The 16,697-nt window shown below is 43.5% G+C and overlaps 1 protein-coding gene across 1 annotated transcript in view; it reads left to right on the forward strand.

The window, feature by feature from the left end:
• Positions 1-16,697, forward strand: part of Ptpro (protein tyrosine phosphatase receptor type O) — a 213,685-nt gene that overhangs the window by 181,025 nt on the left and 15,963 nt on the right. The window contains exons 19-21 of the mRNA XM_052719820.1: positions 2,543-2,624; positions 12,914-13,004; positions 15,863-15,939. Coding sequence (XP_052575780.1) covers positions 2,543-2,624; positions 12,914-13,004; positions 15,863-15,939 — 250 coding nt within the window. The remainder of the gene's footprint in view (positions 1-2,542; positions 2,625-12,913; positions 13,005-15,862; positions 15,940-16,697) is intronic.

Consider the following 16,697-nt stretch of genomic DNA (forward strand, 5'->3'; position numbering starts at 1 on the left):
ATTAACACTCTGATAATACCCTCTCTGAAATCTTTCGAGGTAAATAGGAACGATAATTAGCTAGCCTGAGTTCTTACCTCCTGAACTGCTAAATCGTGAGAATATGAGTTCAGCAAGTGAAAATTATCCACTGCTGATTTCAGACGTTTATGAGTTTATCTTGATTAAAATTCTGTAGTACATATAAACAGTGAAACATTTTTTATAAATAGAATTCAGTCTTTATTCTGACCAAGGACAGAACACTGGTGTATTAGTTCAAAAAGGCAATGGGGTTCCTGTGACATTATTGCTGATACAGAAAAAAGAAAGAAAAGAAAACATGTAGAATTTTGTAAGATATTTCAAAAGAAACATTAAGATACAATATTTTTATTTAGCTTTGAGTGGATTTTAATTTCAGGCACAGTAAGACCATTTTTCTACAGTCTGTCTAAAGTCAGTACACGAAGTACTGGCACCAAGGGGCACAGCAGAGAGACCATTCGTCAGGAAGAGACAATCATTTGGAGAAACGTTATGACAGAGATGGAAAGTTTCATTGCCCAAAACTACTGCTAGGTTTTGAAGTGAGCTATAGAGGGACCGGCTAGAATATCCAGGAACAGAGTCACAGGACAAAGAGGAAGGGACACTCTGAGATGTCTCCTTCCAAGTCCCAGGCAGAAACAAGAAGAAGAAAGCTCTGGCTGGACTCTGTGGTTCCGGATTCCTGTCTCCCCTGGTCCTCATGCAGCCCCCTCCCCCACCTCCTGCCCCATCTTTTAAATGATCCTGCTGCTCTCTCCCCGCTCCCAGTGTTCTCTCCCCTTCTCTGTACAAGCTCTCTGCCAGCCTTCCCCAGTCTGTCCCCCTTCTCCTTCCTGGGCTTGCTTCTTCTCATCCACAAATCTGCTCTGCCTTCACTACGCATGCTCCTGGTTTCCTAATAACAAGGTGCAGTTTGGAAGTGTTAAATCCAACTTTCAGATCAATGCCCCGCTACAGCTGCAGCCAGGGAGAGCAGCTTAATGGGGTTGGACATGGGAGCCCATCTTCAACTGGTACCTTAGAGAGAGAAGAAGGTCAAAGAGGGAAAACCCTTGAACCAGGACTTGCTCTGCCGCGGCTCTCGTCAGAGTTCCCCTCCCCAGTGGCCCCACAACAGGGTCCTCACTTTTGTCCCTTAACTGTGACTCTCTTATGTTTGCTTGGTTCTGCTGTGCTGGGGATTGAGGGTGAAGCTTTGCACATGCTAGCAGGCCACTAAGCTACATCCCAGGCATCCGTGGCTCTCACCAAGCATGTCAGCATGTTTTAGGAACTGCTATGTTTTTTTTTTTTTTTTTTATGAGCAAGAACCATTGTTTCTATCACTTCTGATTAAAGACATTAGAATTTCCATGACCTGAGAACTTTAATTCTCTTGCAATCTACCAAAATTTTAGTATGAATGAATGTCATCAATTAATCTACCAGATTAGCTAGTCAACAGCTTTAACCAAATACCTAAGCCATGCTGTGTAGTTGCTAATGGGGTGTGGGACTGCAGACAGATGGGAGAGGCTGAACACACGTCACAGGACTAAAGCATGGGTTAAGTGTGTGGAACCGACCCAAATGGAAAAGCTGGGGTTAGAGGAGAAAATACAGCTTCCTGTAGGATGGAGAACAGGTTGGCGCAGGCTGCTTCTAGAAGAGAAGAGTGGCGACCAAGTTGTACAGAACAAGCAAGTTAAATCCTATTCATAAAAAAAGAAACTACCACGGTGTGGAAACTTGGCTTGGATGTGTCGCTCGCTCGCACTTCTGAACCATTTCTACAGTTGTATAGATTTACCAGCTTAAACACAGTTCTCTCAGGCAAGACACTTGGCATTTCCTAGCTAAATGCTCCAACCTGCTGACCAGGGCCCTGCTCTGGGGGTGCTGTAGCTAGCTGCAGGATTCCTTATTCGTAGGAAGCTCTTTAACAAGTCTCTCTGTATGTTATATGTGAGCCCAAGGAGGTGGCTGTAGCAATGGCGTTTTTTTCAATGACTATAGTGAATTTATGAGAAGTTAGGTGGTTATCCAGTCACATTCTATATAAAGAACAGCAAACCACAACTCAGACAGGTCACTGGAATGTAAACCCTTGATCTTTCTCATATGCCTGGATTCTCTAGAAATACACATACAAATACATTTATGTGTATTTCTATGCACATACATCCAACACACAAACACATATAATACACACACACATGTATTATGTGTGTACATATATATGTGTGTGTGTGTGTATATATATGTGCAAGTGTGTATGTAATATATTTTTTGCTGAATTAAAGGCAAAGTGTAGATCTAATCTAGACATCTCTAGAAAGTTTAGCGTATATATACTTTTTCTAAAATTATATTGCCAACTGACAGCCTTAATTAAAGAATGTAGTAGCAGTGAGTGTTCATCCTGGAAAAGGAAAACTTCTATTTTTGCCAAGAAAAGTACCAAGTGTGGTGTTAACCAATAAGCTGCTCTTAGGTTGATCTTTAAACATTCTTTTCTTTGTGTTTGACAAAGCCCAGTTCAGCTGGATGACTTTGATTCTTACATCAAGGATATGGCCAAGGACTCCGACTATAAATTCTCTCTTCAGTTTGAGGTGAGTGATGAGGTGTTTTCTCCCTTCTGTGATGGGCATGCTGTGGGGATCGTCAGAAGTGACCGTGGGGTCACATCCCTGCTCACTGGGTGGCGCATGTGATATACTGGATTCTCAGATGCAGGGAGAGAGAGAAGAGGAGCAGGTTCAAAGGTAAGCAGACAGGACCGAGAGATGCCATACTTGAAAAATCAGGAAAAGTCAAGAAGAGGAAGGATTAAAAGCAAACCGACCCCTGGCATTGCTCTTACCTTCCAGGGACTTTGGTGTGTCTTCAGGTGGCCAAAGTCCAGGCAGATGGTGGGTATCCATCCCTGTGTCCCCTAGGTGTGTGACAGTCGAGGGCAGAGTGCTCATTAAGCTGGGATTCCAAGCAATGCAGCAGAACATTCCTTGCTGTTTGGTTTTCTTTCTTTTGAAAACCCAGGGAGAGAGAGTTGTTCATGATTTGTGCAGACAGAGAAGGACCCTGTCCACACTCCCTTCCCTGGAAATTCACACTGAGTATAAGATTGTGTACCCCCACAGCAGAAGTGAGCAAGAGCCAGAACAAACTAGGCCCTTGCTTCTGCTATGCCCTGGCTCCTCACACTTCAGGCACCAAGGCAGATGCACGGACCTGTGATTCCAGATAATTGGAATGACTGTGAGCTTTATAAATTTTGTAGTTTTCTTTTGAAATCTAGGTTCTCTTTCCCATTAAAGTAACTGGGTTTTATATCATTTATTTTTTCCATATTTTCTTGATCTTCATCAGCCAAGGACTGCTTTAAGTCAACAGAGGCCAGCAATAGTCTGGGTATGGACATTCTTTCAGGGAGTTTGAGGGTGAAGAGAATCTTTTAAAAAAAATTTTTTTAACTATGTATGCATGTGTGTATGTGTGTATGTGAAGGGTCTCCAGCTAGCTCTGCCTTGCTAAAACCCAACAGATTACATTCCTAAAGCTAGCCACCAAGGTCTCTTTCCTTATTTGGCCACTTCCTCTTCCTGAGGCTGACTACCAAGGTCCAGCTATCAAAGTATTGAAGTCCAACAATCAGAAGCCCCCTTTGGCTCTCCTAATTAACATGGCAGTTAAAATTAAACACCTCATCCTAACACAGGGTTTCTCCTTTTACATTTATAAACGGCCATTTGCCTGTGCGTCACATCTGTCTCCTGTCTGTCCAGAGGCAGTCCGTTGTCCCTCTCCTGGACAAATCCCCCTTCCCCTCTCCCTTCTTCCCTTCCCTCCTCCCTTGTCCTCTGTCCATGCCCTTTGTCCCGCTGGGGCAAATAAATCTCCTTTGTGCTGAGAACTTGGTCTTGGGGTGTCCTGAGTTGACACTGGTCCCTACAATACGTGTATGTGTATGTGTTATGTACATATGTGTATGTGTATATGTGTATGTATGTATGTATGTGCCACAGTGTGTGTATAGATCAGAGGACAACTTCCTGGAGTCAGTCCCTCCCTTCACCACATGGGGCCCAGGGACCCGACTCCTCAGGGTCATCAGACTTGGTGACAAGAACTGAGCCATCTCACTGAGCTGTAAAGAATCTTATTCATTACCAAATACCAAGTCCCCAAACTACACCCTGTCTTGATAAATCTCACAAAAAGCCTGGCCAATTATCTATTCCCTTCAGGGGCATATGAAATTATCAATATTACCCCCTGTTACACCTCAAGTAACAGAAATCCAATTATATTTCAGGGTCTACAGTAAGAACAGCATTTCAGAAAGCAAGTCACTGGAAGGAGAACATTTTAAAAATATTAATAGTAAGCCAAAACTGTAAAAACCAAGTAGTTGGATGACTATAATGGTGGAATAAAAATGACGGCGTAACCACACCTCCAACCTGAGTAAAAGTTTCTAAATTCCTTCAAGATCAGATGCTGTATAAGCTACTCTTCTGTTGCTATGATAAATAGTACCCCAACAAAACACAAATTAGGAAAGGGTTGTTTTCACCTAGAGTTCTAGGATGGAAGGGTCCATCATGGTGGGAGAGGCATGGCAGCAAGGTGGAGGAAGCCTGCAGCGAGGAGGCAGAGAGAGAAAGGAAGCGGGGCCAGGCTGTAAACTCTCAAAGCCCATGCCTGGGGATGTGCATCTTCCAGCAAAGCTCACAGTCCTATAACCCGCTCAAACAATGCCACCAACTGGGGACCAATTGCTCACACTCACACGCTGCTGGGGGCCGTTCTGGATCAAACCAGCATAGACGATATTGGTGCACAGCTAAGAGTCATGACCTTTGCTGAGGACTCACAGTTTATGCCATCAAACCAGAGTGTAAATACTACTGTGATTTAGAATTGTATAATTGTTTAAAAGTTTAATGCTATTTTCTGGTTTGAATAGTAAAAGAATGCTTTTATTGTAACTAAAACATGATTCTAACCAGCTTACACCTAAGTAAAGGGGGCTTTCTTGAAATGATATTACTATATCTTGTGTGATTGAAGGAAAGACGGGGTCGATGAACCTTGGATGGGTCTCTGGGCTGTCTGGAAGCTTGAGACAGACCTCGGATAGCCCCTCCTTCCTCACTGCTCTCCTCTGGTCTTGACTTCGCTTTCTTTCACTGCAAACCAACTTCTTTTTCTCAGTGGAAAATTCAGTGTCTGCCTTAGTCGGGGTTTCTATTTCTGTGAAGAGACATCATGACCACAGCAACTCTTATGAAGGAAAACATTTAATTGTGGTGGCTTACAGTTCAGAGTTTTAGTCCACTATCATCATGTGGAACATGGAGGCATGCAGGCAGACATGTTGCTGGAGAAGGAGCTGAGGGTTCTTATATCTTGGCCCATAGGCAACAGGAAGTGGTCTGAGACACTGGGAGTGGCTTGAGTATATATGAAACCTCAAAGCTCACCCCCATGGTGACACACTTCCTCCAATAAGGCCACACCTACTCCAACAAAGCCCCATCTCCTAATAGTGCCATTCTCTATGAGCTTATGGGGGCCAATTACATTCAAACCACCACAGTGTCCAATATCCCCTCCCTCCACTCAGGTCTCTTCCCCTCTCCTACTCCTCCCCTACCCCTCCACATAACATTCTCTTGCTCATCTGTGCTTTGAAAATTAACAGGGAACTTTGTCCAGGCTGGGTCATGGTGCCCATTCTAACCAAATACTAAAGCAGAAAAAGTCACATAAAGTCTGCCAAGCAAGATAATGTGACCAAATTACCTTAAGTGAGGGATAGTTATATTCTTGGACAAAGATGAGGGACTGCTAGACAGTAAGCAATTTATGTACTAGCTTTAAATACCATACAGATATGTTTAAAAAATTGTACACTTTACATGCCAAATGTTCAATTTATTATGTGCTTGGCTTTTATATGTTCAATGTATAAATGAACATTTTAATTTGGCTCATAACATTTCTATTTGTATTTAAGGATTTCTATTTATTTGGCCACTAATAAGTCAATATTGGGGGTGGGTCACACTTTTCAAAACCTCAGTTTCTTCATCTACGAGACAGGTAGGTTGAACTAGATTAGTGATTTCCCACTGAGCAAGAGCTAGCCAGTACCCAAGAAGGAGTATGGTGATAGGTAGGAGTGGCTTTAGTTAGTGCCTTGGGTGGAGGCCACTAACAGTATACAGTAGATAATGGGGGAAGGGAGGAGCAGGAAATGTTCCTCAAGGCATGCAATCAGGAAGTATCCTCGCCTAGCAGTACTCCCCTGAAAACCACTGGGCTTCACGCGGAGCACTGTGCAGTGTGCTTTGCAATGCCTGTGTGTTACGGCTCTCCAGAAGACCCAATGCGATGTGCACACAGAGCCAGCAGGAGTGTAGGAAGAGTGATTTTTCGTAAGGAATTGGCCTAAGACAACTAGAAAGTCTAGTCTTCAGGACAGGCTGTCCAGCTGGTGAACCACAGAAAAGTTGCAGTCCTGAGTCTGAAGGCAGCAGGGAGCAGAATTCCCTCCTCTGTCAGGGAGTTACTTTCCCTCTTAATTCAATTAATTGATTGGCTAAGTCCCACCCAATGTATAAACAGTAATCTTCTTTACTCCGAGTCCACTGAGTTCCTCACATTTTGCCAACTTCCTAACAAGCTCTAGTTTGCTATGTGACCAAAGAACTGGGCACTGTAGCCTAGCCGAGCTGACACACAAATGAAGCCATTGTGCCAGGTTTTGAAGAAAAGTTTAGGGCTTTTACTGTTAATAAACCTTTTTCATACATCTCTATCATTAGTTGTGTGTGTAATAGACTTGGCGTCATGCTTACTCTGTGTGCATGATTCAGTGGGAGATGCTGGGATCTTTATATCACACGTGTGGGCTCTGTGTCTTGGACTAGCATTTGCTCAGCCAAGGACCTGCTGGTTGTCTTTCCTTTCTCCTTGCCAGCCTCCAGTCAACTCTCAAATTTTCATGGCCCACAATGACCTCAGGTTGAGTATGATTTTGTCACCATTTTCGGGAAGCGTTGTACTCCACAGACTGCTTTCTGTGTCTATGCCTCGCCTTCACATTAACAGTCTTCGGATTCTCTAGTGCTTTGTGTTCATAATTACTGAAACGTAAGAGGGAAAATGCTCCTAGTTATAACAGTACCTCAAGAAGGCATTAAGATGACGGAACAGCTGGGTCTAGCTAAACCTAGTAGCTAAAACAGGAATTTGTTCTGTTCATCCGAATGCTTATACTACTTGAGTTCATTTCCATACTGACATGGAAAGATCAAACATGCATTGAGAAATTGCATCATTTATAATCATTATGCAAATTGAAGATAATGCCTGGATTTACATATATTACCAATACAGTTATAAGTCATACATGAAGCTGTATCAGTTCCTACTTCCTATTCTCTGAATAAATTCCCTTTCACTCGGTATCTGATTGGGGAACTGAGGGAAATATGGATTATTCTTCTGGCAGAAATATACATTTTTCCTTAAGGAGGCTGGGAACTTGAAAGGGGACAGCTTCATTTCTGATGTTTCTGATAAGAGGGATTCTAAAAAACCTGACTTCAGAGCTTGAGGTGGGGCCATTCACAAGGCATTCCATGTACCCTTTGCTTTTCCATTGGCTTCTCGCACTTGTAATTGACTGGAACACAGGTAAAGGCCCTCACATTCTTTGTTCGGAAATATGGCTCCAAAGACAAACATAAGGCCATGGTACATGCTAGGTGTCAAACAAGAGGTGACCTTTTCTTTCTGATAGCGGCTCCGTCAGCTGATTGGATGAACGCCTCAGGCCTCTTCCTTGGAGTTGTCACTGGCATGGCTTGTCTCAAATCACTCCATCAGTATTTAGGCACAAGATATTTGTTCCCAGCCTTGACTCTCTCTCCTCTCGTTCTTTCTCTCTCAGTTATTTGATCCGTTTCCAAAAGCCTGTACTTAGCGCTGTGACCTTGCTCTGTGTACTGTCCCGATACAAATTGCATCTTGGTCTCCAGGTCCTTGAGAGCTGTTGTAGATGGGCCCAGGGTTGATTTCTCTTGTTTCTGCTCTTCCGTCACCCACTCATCAAATCCCCGTCAGTACTATACTCTTCCTTGAGGTATGTGTGATGGGTTGAATTGTGCCCTCCCACATCTGCTGAGGCTCTAACGACTCCCTGCCACAGGATGATATCTCATTTTTGGATAGGATCATGATAGATGGAGATGGTTAAAATGGTCACAATTTAAGAGGTCATACCATATGCAGCTGTAGATGAATGCCCCATTAGAAGTCAAGAGAAGGCAATGAAAAATCCGCACCATAGCCATCACAGTGGGGATGTGGACTTGCTGATACCCTGGTTTCATATTTGTGGACTCCAGAGCTATGAAACAATATATTTATTTGGTGTTAAGTCAACATACTTATGGCACCTTGTCCTGGCAGCCCCAGGAGACTCACACAGTGCCACACTAGACATCCCCCTTGATGGTCGCCTGGAGATAAGCACTGCGATTCTATGGTACCATCAACTTGCTGCAGATGGGACCTCCGCTCCTTCCCCCTCCCTTGCTCCTTCTCCTTGGATCTGTGGTCTATGGGCCCTGATCACGTGCCTCTAAGGCCCAGTCCGTTCCAAAGTAAACACACGGAATTGTCCTCTGGCAACAGTGTTGCTGGTTCTGAGAGCAGAACACAGTAGGTGCTTGTTCTAGATGACCACAGGCTGATAAGTTCCGCCAGTCCTTGTCAAAGGCCTAGCCTCATTATCCGTGCTTGAAGGCGAGGCCCTTTGGAGAGAATTAGGATAGAAAGTCACGGAGTTGGGAGTCTAAATCTAAAGATTCCCTTATAAGAGAAATTGGTGAGTTTGCCCTCTCTCTTCCCACAAGCTTCACATTGCTAAGACATGGGAGTACACAGGAACCGACAGCTGCTTGCAAGTCAGAGATTAACAATGAGATCTACACTGGTGGCATCTTGGTTTGGGGTTTTTCAGCCCCCAGGAAAATAATAACATCCTTTCGTTAAAACCACAACTCTGAGGTGTTCATTTATGGCAACAGACACATTCTCTCTCTCTCTCTCTCTCTCTCTCTCTCTCTCTCTCTCTCTCTCTCTCTCTCACACACACACACACACACACACACACACATAGTCACACACATATATACACACATACATACACATACTCACACACATATATACACATACTCAACACAACACACATACACACACACACGTACATACATACATACACACAACACACACACACACACACACACACACACACACGCACACACGCACACACACACGCACACACACATGCACAAACTCAGTACATATGCTTGTGCTTTCTCTGGAGTTGGATGCATCAACAGTCTCTAGCCCAGTACAGACACCCCTGGCCTGGGTGACTACATTAGGGCCCTAGCAAGTCGTCACAGTGTCCTCAGCTTAAAACAACAGAATTCTACTCTCCCGTTGTCAGACTCAGGAGCTGCCATGAGGGATCATCGGAGCCATTCTCCCTCTGGAGGCTCCGGGGACAGCACCTCTTTACCTTGCTCAGGCTCCGGTGGTCCCCAGTGTTCCTTGACTGGCAGCTACACCAAGCCAGACTCTGACCCCATCTTTACATGGCTTCTCATCTCATAATCCATAGTGATTTATCTCTGTAAGCTTTTACAAAGGGTCACATTCACAGGTTCTAATATGGACACTGCCTCTTGGCGAACACCATTCAACACTCTAGAGATGTCTGCAATAAATAAAATCTAGGATTGACTGTATTAGAAGCAAAACAGGCAAACAGAAATCCAAAAATGATTCATGTGGCTTCAGTGCATTGCCCCTATACTTTATCTTAATGAAGACTTAAGCCTCTGGCGTTTCCATATGGTTGGAGAGAAAATAACTGCAGAGTTACTGAACTGGAAACTTGTTTGCTTTTCCACGCTGTGACAAGCTAAATTACAAAGCCTGCAGAGCAGCTTGAGTGTCCGCACAGCCCCCACTCTGCTGCAGTGCGCCTTGACTAACGTACACTTATGCTGTTCAGCCAATTAAGCAGCTCTTACCGACTTGGGGCGTCTAGAGCTGGGAAGGTAACACTCCATTACAGGTCTCTCTGTGAGTCAGCTTCCGCACACGCTGCCAGCTCTCAGCCCCAGCCCGTTTCTAAGATTTCTTTTGTATCTTTTCCAGTGGCTTTTTAGTCTATGTCCAAATTGGGGTGTGAAAGGGGAGCTAAGGAGAGTTGTGGTCCCCTCCACACAATGGCCAAGAAAGGACTCATGAGAGACCCAAGGCAAGCAAAGCAAAAACAGACACAACCACACCATCACAGAGTGTTTAGGGCAACATTTGCATTTGCTGGGTTTGATTATTCCATTTGATAGTACTATAAGCCAGCAAAGAATGGAGAAATTAAAGGATTTATTTGGAGATAATTACACTAATGTTGAGAAGATTTGAGTGAAAAAAACCTGCAATTTATAAGTGGTACATAGAACGAAGGGGGCTATATTGACAAATTATCTCTTTTTGACAGATTATTCTTTATGGGTTTTTTTCTAAAAAAAAAAAGTCCACTTGTAAATATTTTAATCAATGGAGGAAAAAGCATCATTTAAATAGTTACTCTAATTAACCTGAAAAAAATTAACACTGATTTGGATTTAGTTTTCCAAAGCTAGAGACTTTTTGGTGTCCCACAAGAGTAATATAGCAAGCCACTGGAAACTCTTTAAATGGGAAGCCGATTGCAAGGGCAATTTTCTGCTTTAAGATACTGGTAAAAAGGGTTTTGTCCGAAATGGGGGAAGAACTTTACATTTGTGCTGAGGCACCAACTTGCCGGTTTATCTTTAAGAACGGCTACCAGTTACTCCAAAAAGCTTTTGTCATCTTGAGAAGCCAAAACATGATGAAGCATCAGCGAGAACGAGAAATCTGGGCCATTGAGGTGATTTCTTCCATGGTGATGACAATCGTGCACACCGGTGTTGGTGGATAAAGTCGATAGCAAGGACGTCCAACTGGAAAGAGGCCTGAGACCAAAAGTTGATTCCTGAAGCACGTGCTTTGGAAGAACACTTGAATCAGGTTGCAAAGGATGTGAAGATCTCTCTGTGCAATCACCTGGAATATCATCAAATGTCTTCTCCCTTAAAAAAAATCTTTCAGAGATTCCAAAAGTCTTCCTCCATAGTAAGCCTCTAGCTTTTGATTCATTTTCATTCCTTCTCAGTAACAACTGAGAAGCGACTTGAAGTGTAAAGCTTGTGTGCCTCACTGCACCCTAGGAACAATTTCCTCGGGTAAAGTGTGAATACTCCGGAATTCAGATCAGCAACACCAGTATAAAGGGCTTGCAAGAGTGGTGCCCCACCTGTAATCTCAGCCCTCAGAGACGAGGGATCTTCAGGGCAAGCTGGCTAGCTGATTGACTCAGTAAGAGATCAGCCTAGCTGATTGACTCAGTAAGAGAGCCTGTCTCGGTAAATAGAGAACAACTGAAGAAAATACCAATGTCAACCTCGGGCCTCTTCACACAGGCACACCCACATACATGCCAACACACAAATACACACACACACACCTTACACAAACACATACAAAAAATGCTGAACTCTTTAACGTAAGCAAAACATATGGTGACTGGTCAGCTTACAGATTGAAGCATACTGTGTAAGGAACCTCAGATGCAGAGGGTCTCCATCGCACACAATCACGGGGCGCGCAGACAGACACACACCTACAAAATAAAAACAAAAATGCATCTTGAAAAATGTTTCAGGATATTGCTGGATGTGCTGCTTCAGTTCTATACTGGAGTCCCCGAAACTGCCATTCCAGGAGACCGTAATGTGGACAGCTAGGTGACCTAGGACAATGCAAACTCCTTATTTTCTGTAAGACACAGGGAGGGGCAGCTGGCACCCCTCTTCCAGCCACTTAACCTTTAGAGGTGCACTAGTTACCTGCTTCTCTGAAAATACCAACGCGTCTTGTGGAAAGGGAGTCACAGGACAAGTTACAGGTCAGCTGATGTCAAGAGGGTCTTCTTCCAGTCTAGGGCTTGCTCAACACGACCAGCTCAGCTCCATTTTTCAGACATTTCAAGACTGTTAATCCCTATTTTAAAACATGGAGATGGCTTCGTGCTCCTTTCTCCCCTTTCTCCCCTTTCATTAGTTCTTCGAGGCTTATTGCCTGTGAGGAAAAGGATACCTGCATCTCCTCCTAGAATAAGAAAGGTTTACGTGAGCAACTTACATGTGAGCTTCCCTCTTCATCATAAACCTGGGAAGTGTTTCCTTTCCCAAGCCTCTCACACTCCATCTGCCACAAAGACCTTGCTTCTCAGAATGATCTGTGAGAAACTCAAGCTGTTTCTGTGTCATATTGGACAGCACTTTACTGCTACCATGCTAACCAGCAACCTTAAAATCCCGGGGCCTGCAATGCTTAGTTTTCACACTACAGGTGCATACGTCCATGGGGGTGCTTCTACTTCAGGCTGTGGGCCCCATTCAGGTTGTCTCCTCGTCCTGAGAGTAGCAGCTTTCCTGGCCATGAGCTCTTTCTGGCTGGTGCTAGAAGGACAGGAGATGAAACCAAACTAAGCGAGCATGTAGTGAGCTTCCATTTCACCTAAGTTCCACCCAGATTTATTGACCAAAGCCAGCTGACAAGGACAGAGTGGATAAGTACATTCTGCCCTTAAAATGAGCTGCTGCATTATCATCTAGCCAAGTGCATGCTGTCATTTTAGACATGCACAGAGTCCAAGGTGAAGAATGAGCCATCCAATCCACACTGTGTACAGAAACTCAAACCCATTCTCTCTTATTTGCAGGAGTTGAAACTGATTGGACTGGATATCCCACACTTCGCTGCAGATCTTCCACTGAACCGATGTAAAAACCGCTACACAAACATCCTGCCATGTAAGCCTGCAATAGTCCTGATACCAGCTTTGTCTTTCAAAGGTCAAAGCATTGCTACTGCAGTTTAATCGGTTTCACTAGTTCCCAGCCAGACTCAGGTGCAGTCTGAATTGCAGGGCTCTATCACTGCGGTTTCCTGGGCCTAACTGGTGCATTGATCTTACAGGGTGGAGGGAGATTTCATTATACTGCTTTCACATAAATTGCATCTGAGCAGAAGGGACTAAGCATCTGGCCCTTTGGGGACCAAGGAGCTTAGCTGAATTGGGATCAGATAATCTGTGCTCTTGTGAAACAGTCTCTGTGAATTCACTTACAGTGAAAGGGGTTAAGGCAGAGTGCAGTGTATGAACGTAGCCTTCCTCTCATGCCTGCTGAGTTAAGTGGGAGTTTAGCATTCTGTAATAAAAAAAAAAAAAACAGCATTCAAGAGAGGGGTACTGGAAAGTATGCATGGGGCAGTTATAAAGTCTGAAAGACAGACTGACTTCCCATCTCTGCTACCCTCGGGGCTGCCTAGGGAAGCAGGCAGACAGGGAAAGAGGAAAACTAAAAGTCCAGGAAGACATCACTATTCTTCATGTAGTTTCTTGATAAAAGCAAGTAGAATTATAATAATAACATTTCACATCTGCTTTTCTGGTTAAAGAGTCCCCCAACAGCCTTTTTTCTAATTGACACATTCAGTAAAATTCAGTTAAGTTAGGAGTCAACAAAATATGGCTACTTTAAAGCCAATACATTTCAGTAATTTAGAAACATTTTTATTTAAAAAGTTTTTTCCTTACAATTTATTTTGATCATATTCTTTGTCCTCCCCCAACTCCTCCTGTGTCCTCCTCGATTCCCTACCCACCCAACTTCATATGTCCACTCTCTCCCTCCCTCCCTCTCTCTCTCTCTCTCTCTCTCTCTCTCTCTCTCTCTCTCTCTCTCTCTCACACACACACACACACACACACACACACTCACACCCTAAAAAGCAAGAAATAAAAATCAAAACAAACAAAAATCAGCAAAGAAAGGATGCAGAGAGGGAAATTGGAGAGTAATGGAAAATATGGTCACAATATATGACAGTTAAACGCAATTTTCTTTAAACTTTTTTAATTAAAATATAACTACGCCATTTCTCTCTTTTCCTTTCCTCCTTCCAACTTCTCCCATCCCCCCTTACTCCCTCTCAGTTGATGGCCTCTTTTCCTTTGATTAGTATTGTTACAAATATGAATACAGCCTGCTCAGGTTACTTAGTGTTGCTCATATATATGACTTCAGGGCTGACACTTGGAATTGAACAAACAGTTAGGGAGCTCATCCCTAGGAAAGACAAATTCTCCCTTTTTGGCAGTCATTAGCTGCCTGTGGCTCTTAGTCTGGTGGTGTGGTCTATGAGAGTCTCCCTTCAGTGATAGCATGTATGTTTGTGTTGCCCTGTTTCGTGTCTTATTTAGGCATTCACATTCTTAGGATCTCACGAGTATAGCGTCCCTATCATTTCTAGGAGACACAAGCAGACTTCCTGTTCCTCTGACTCTTACAAACTTTGTCCCCTCTTTCACAATGTTCCCTGAGGTTAGGTGCAGGAGTTGTATTGTAGATGTACCCACTGGGGCTGGGGACTCATGGCCAGTTGGTCGCTGTATTTTGACCAGTTGTGGATTTCTGTAATGGTCTCTGTCTGCTGCTAAGGGAAGCTTCTTCAACGAAGAGGAAGAGGTACACTCACCTGTGGATGTAAGTGTAGGTATTTAGAATGCAGCTGGGAATTATTCGGCTCTAGTAAAGTGGTGATCAGAGGTTCTTCTAAGATTATGGCCTCACCAGCACTGGGTAGTCTCCTTAGTTTCCAGTACCAGGTCGTATGGAGTGGACCTAAGTCCAACGAACAGTTGGCTACTATCAAGAAGAGATTTTTCTTTATGAAGCTCAGCACCACATAGGGTGAATATATATATGTATATATATATATATATATATATATACATACATATATATATATAATTTCAATAAAGAAAAGTTTTGAAAAGAAGTTAACAATATAATTCAGAATAAACTAAAGGAAAAGAATAGGGAAAATAACCAAGATGAAAAGCTGAAATCAAAACGGTCTTCAACAGTACTATGACAACACAGAAGAGAGCCAGCAGGAATTGGGGTGGGAGGTATAGGTTGAGAGGGCAACACTTTAGTTTCATAGACATGAACAAGTCTAGGGGTCTAAACACACTGTTAGGACTGTAGTTACTAACATGTGTGGTACATTGAAGGACTTATAATAGAGTGGGCTTTACATACTTTTCCCACAAAAGAATAACAATGTGAGATGGTAGATATGCTTGTTTTCTTAATTATAGTAGTCATTTCTTAATACACACACGGGTGAACACACACACACACACACACACACACACACACACACACACACACACAAGATTAAATTCTATGCCCAGAAACAAAAAAGTTAAACTAATAGTAGATTAATAACCATTTCAAAAGGCTCCTAGGTCTTCTGTTCTCTGGGTAAGGTAATGGGCTCTTTGAATTCCCTCATGAAATGGGAATCATATATTTAAGCTACATAGTATAGCTTTCCATATGGTCACAAAGATATTTTAGTTCCTGCCTGAAGCGTCTGCAGATGCTTCTTGCAGAGATGGAGGAGCCGAGTGGCTGGAATCTAGTCATGTGTTATCTAAAGGAGAAACTAAGGCTACGGAATGTCTCTAGTATGGGAGTACAGTAGATTTTCTCCTCCCTCAAGGTTTAATTTAACTTGATATGTGATAGAGACTCCCGGGATAATTTTTCCTTCCATTCTGATATTTTAATGTATCTTTTCTCCTTGTTCTTCATAGATGACTTTAGCCGAGTGAGACTAGTCTCCATGAATGAAGAGGAAGGAGCAGACTACATTAATGCCAACTATATTCCTGTAAGTAGAAAAAGAAAATCAGGCATCCAAATGCTCAAAACTGCACAGTCCAGGCAGTGGGAGACCACAGGCACTGTGCATGTGTGTGAGGTGAAGAAGAGGCAGCTGTCCCTTTCTAACAACTGAGCCCAGGGAGCAGTGAGCAGTTTCTGTTGTTCCTGTTCAGAATGCAGGGTGCAGTGGTTCTCAGCCTTCCTGACCCCACAACCGTTTATACAGCGCCTCATGCTGCAGCGATCCCCAACCACGAAATTGTTTTATTGCTCCTTCCTAGCTGTATTTTGCCACTGTGGTGAATCATAATGTAAACATCTGATATGCAGGATAGCTGATATGTGACCCCTGTGAAAGGGTCTTTCGACCCCCAAGGGACCCACAGGTTGAGAACCACTATCTGATAGAGAGAAGGGCTCACAGACCCTTGTGAGAGAAGAGACCATCAGGGGGAAAGGAAGGTGGGGGCGCTGAAGAGCCTCTCCCTGTGTTTAGACTTCAGAGCCCAGATTCAAAGGGTTATACCTGTGCACCTACCTGTGCATTTAAAGCAGCAGTAAAGATCGCGGTTGACATAAAAAGGCGTGGGCACAGTTTGATAGGTTCCTACAACACAGCGCTTTAAATCACACAGAACTTAAAATCACACCGACCCGTACAGTTCCTCTGATTACCTCTTTCGTGATAGGAAATGCTATGTAGGTGTGTGGTCCTTTGCCAGCCTTGTCATCAGCAAAAGGTCAGCTGTCCTCACAAGCGCTGAA

This window comes from Peromyscus californicus, unplaced genomic scaffold (genome assembly GCF_007827085.1).
Source record: "Peromyscus californicus insignis strain IS unplaced genomic scaffold, ASM782708v3 Scaffold_6__1_contigs__length_162567912, whole genome shotgun sequence".
Lineage (NCBI taxonomy): Eukaryota > Metazoa > Chordata > Mammalia > Rodentia > Cricetidae > Peromyscus > Peromyscus californicus.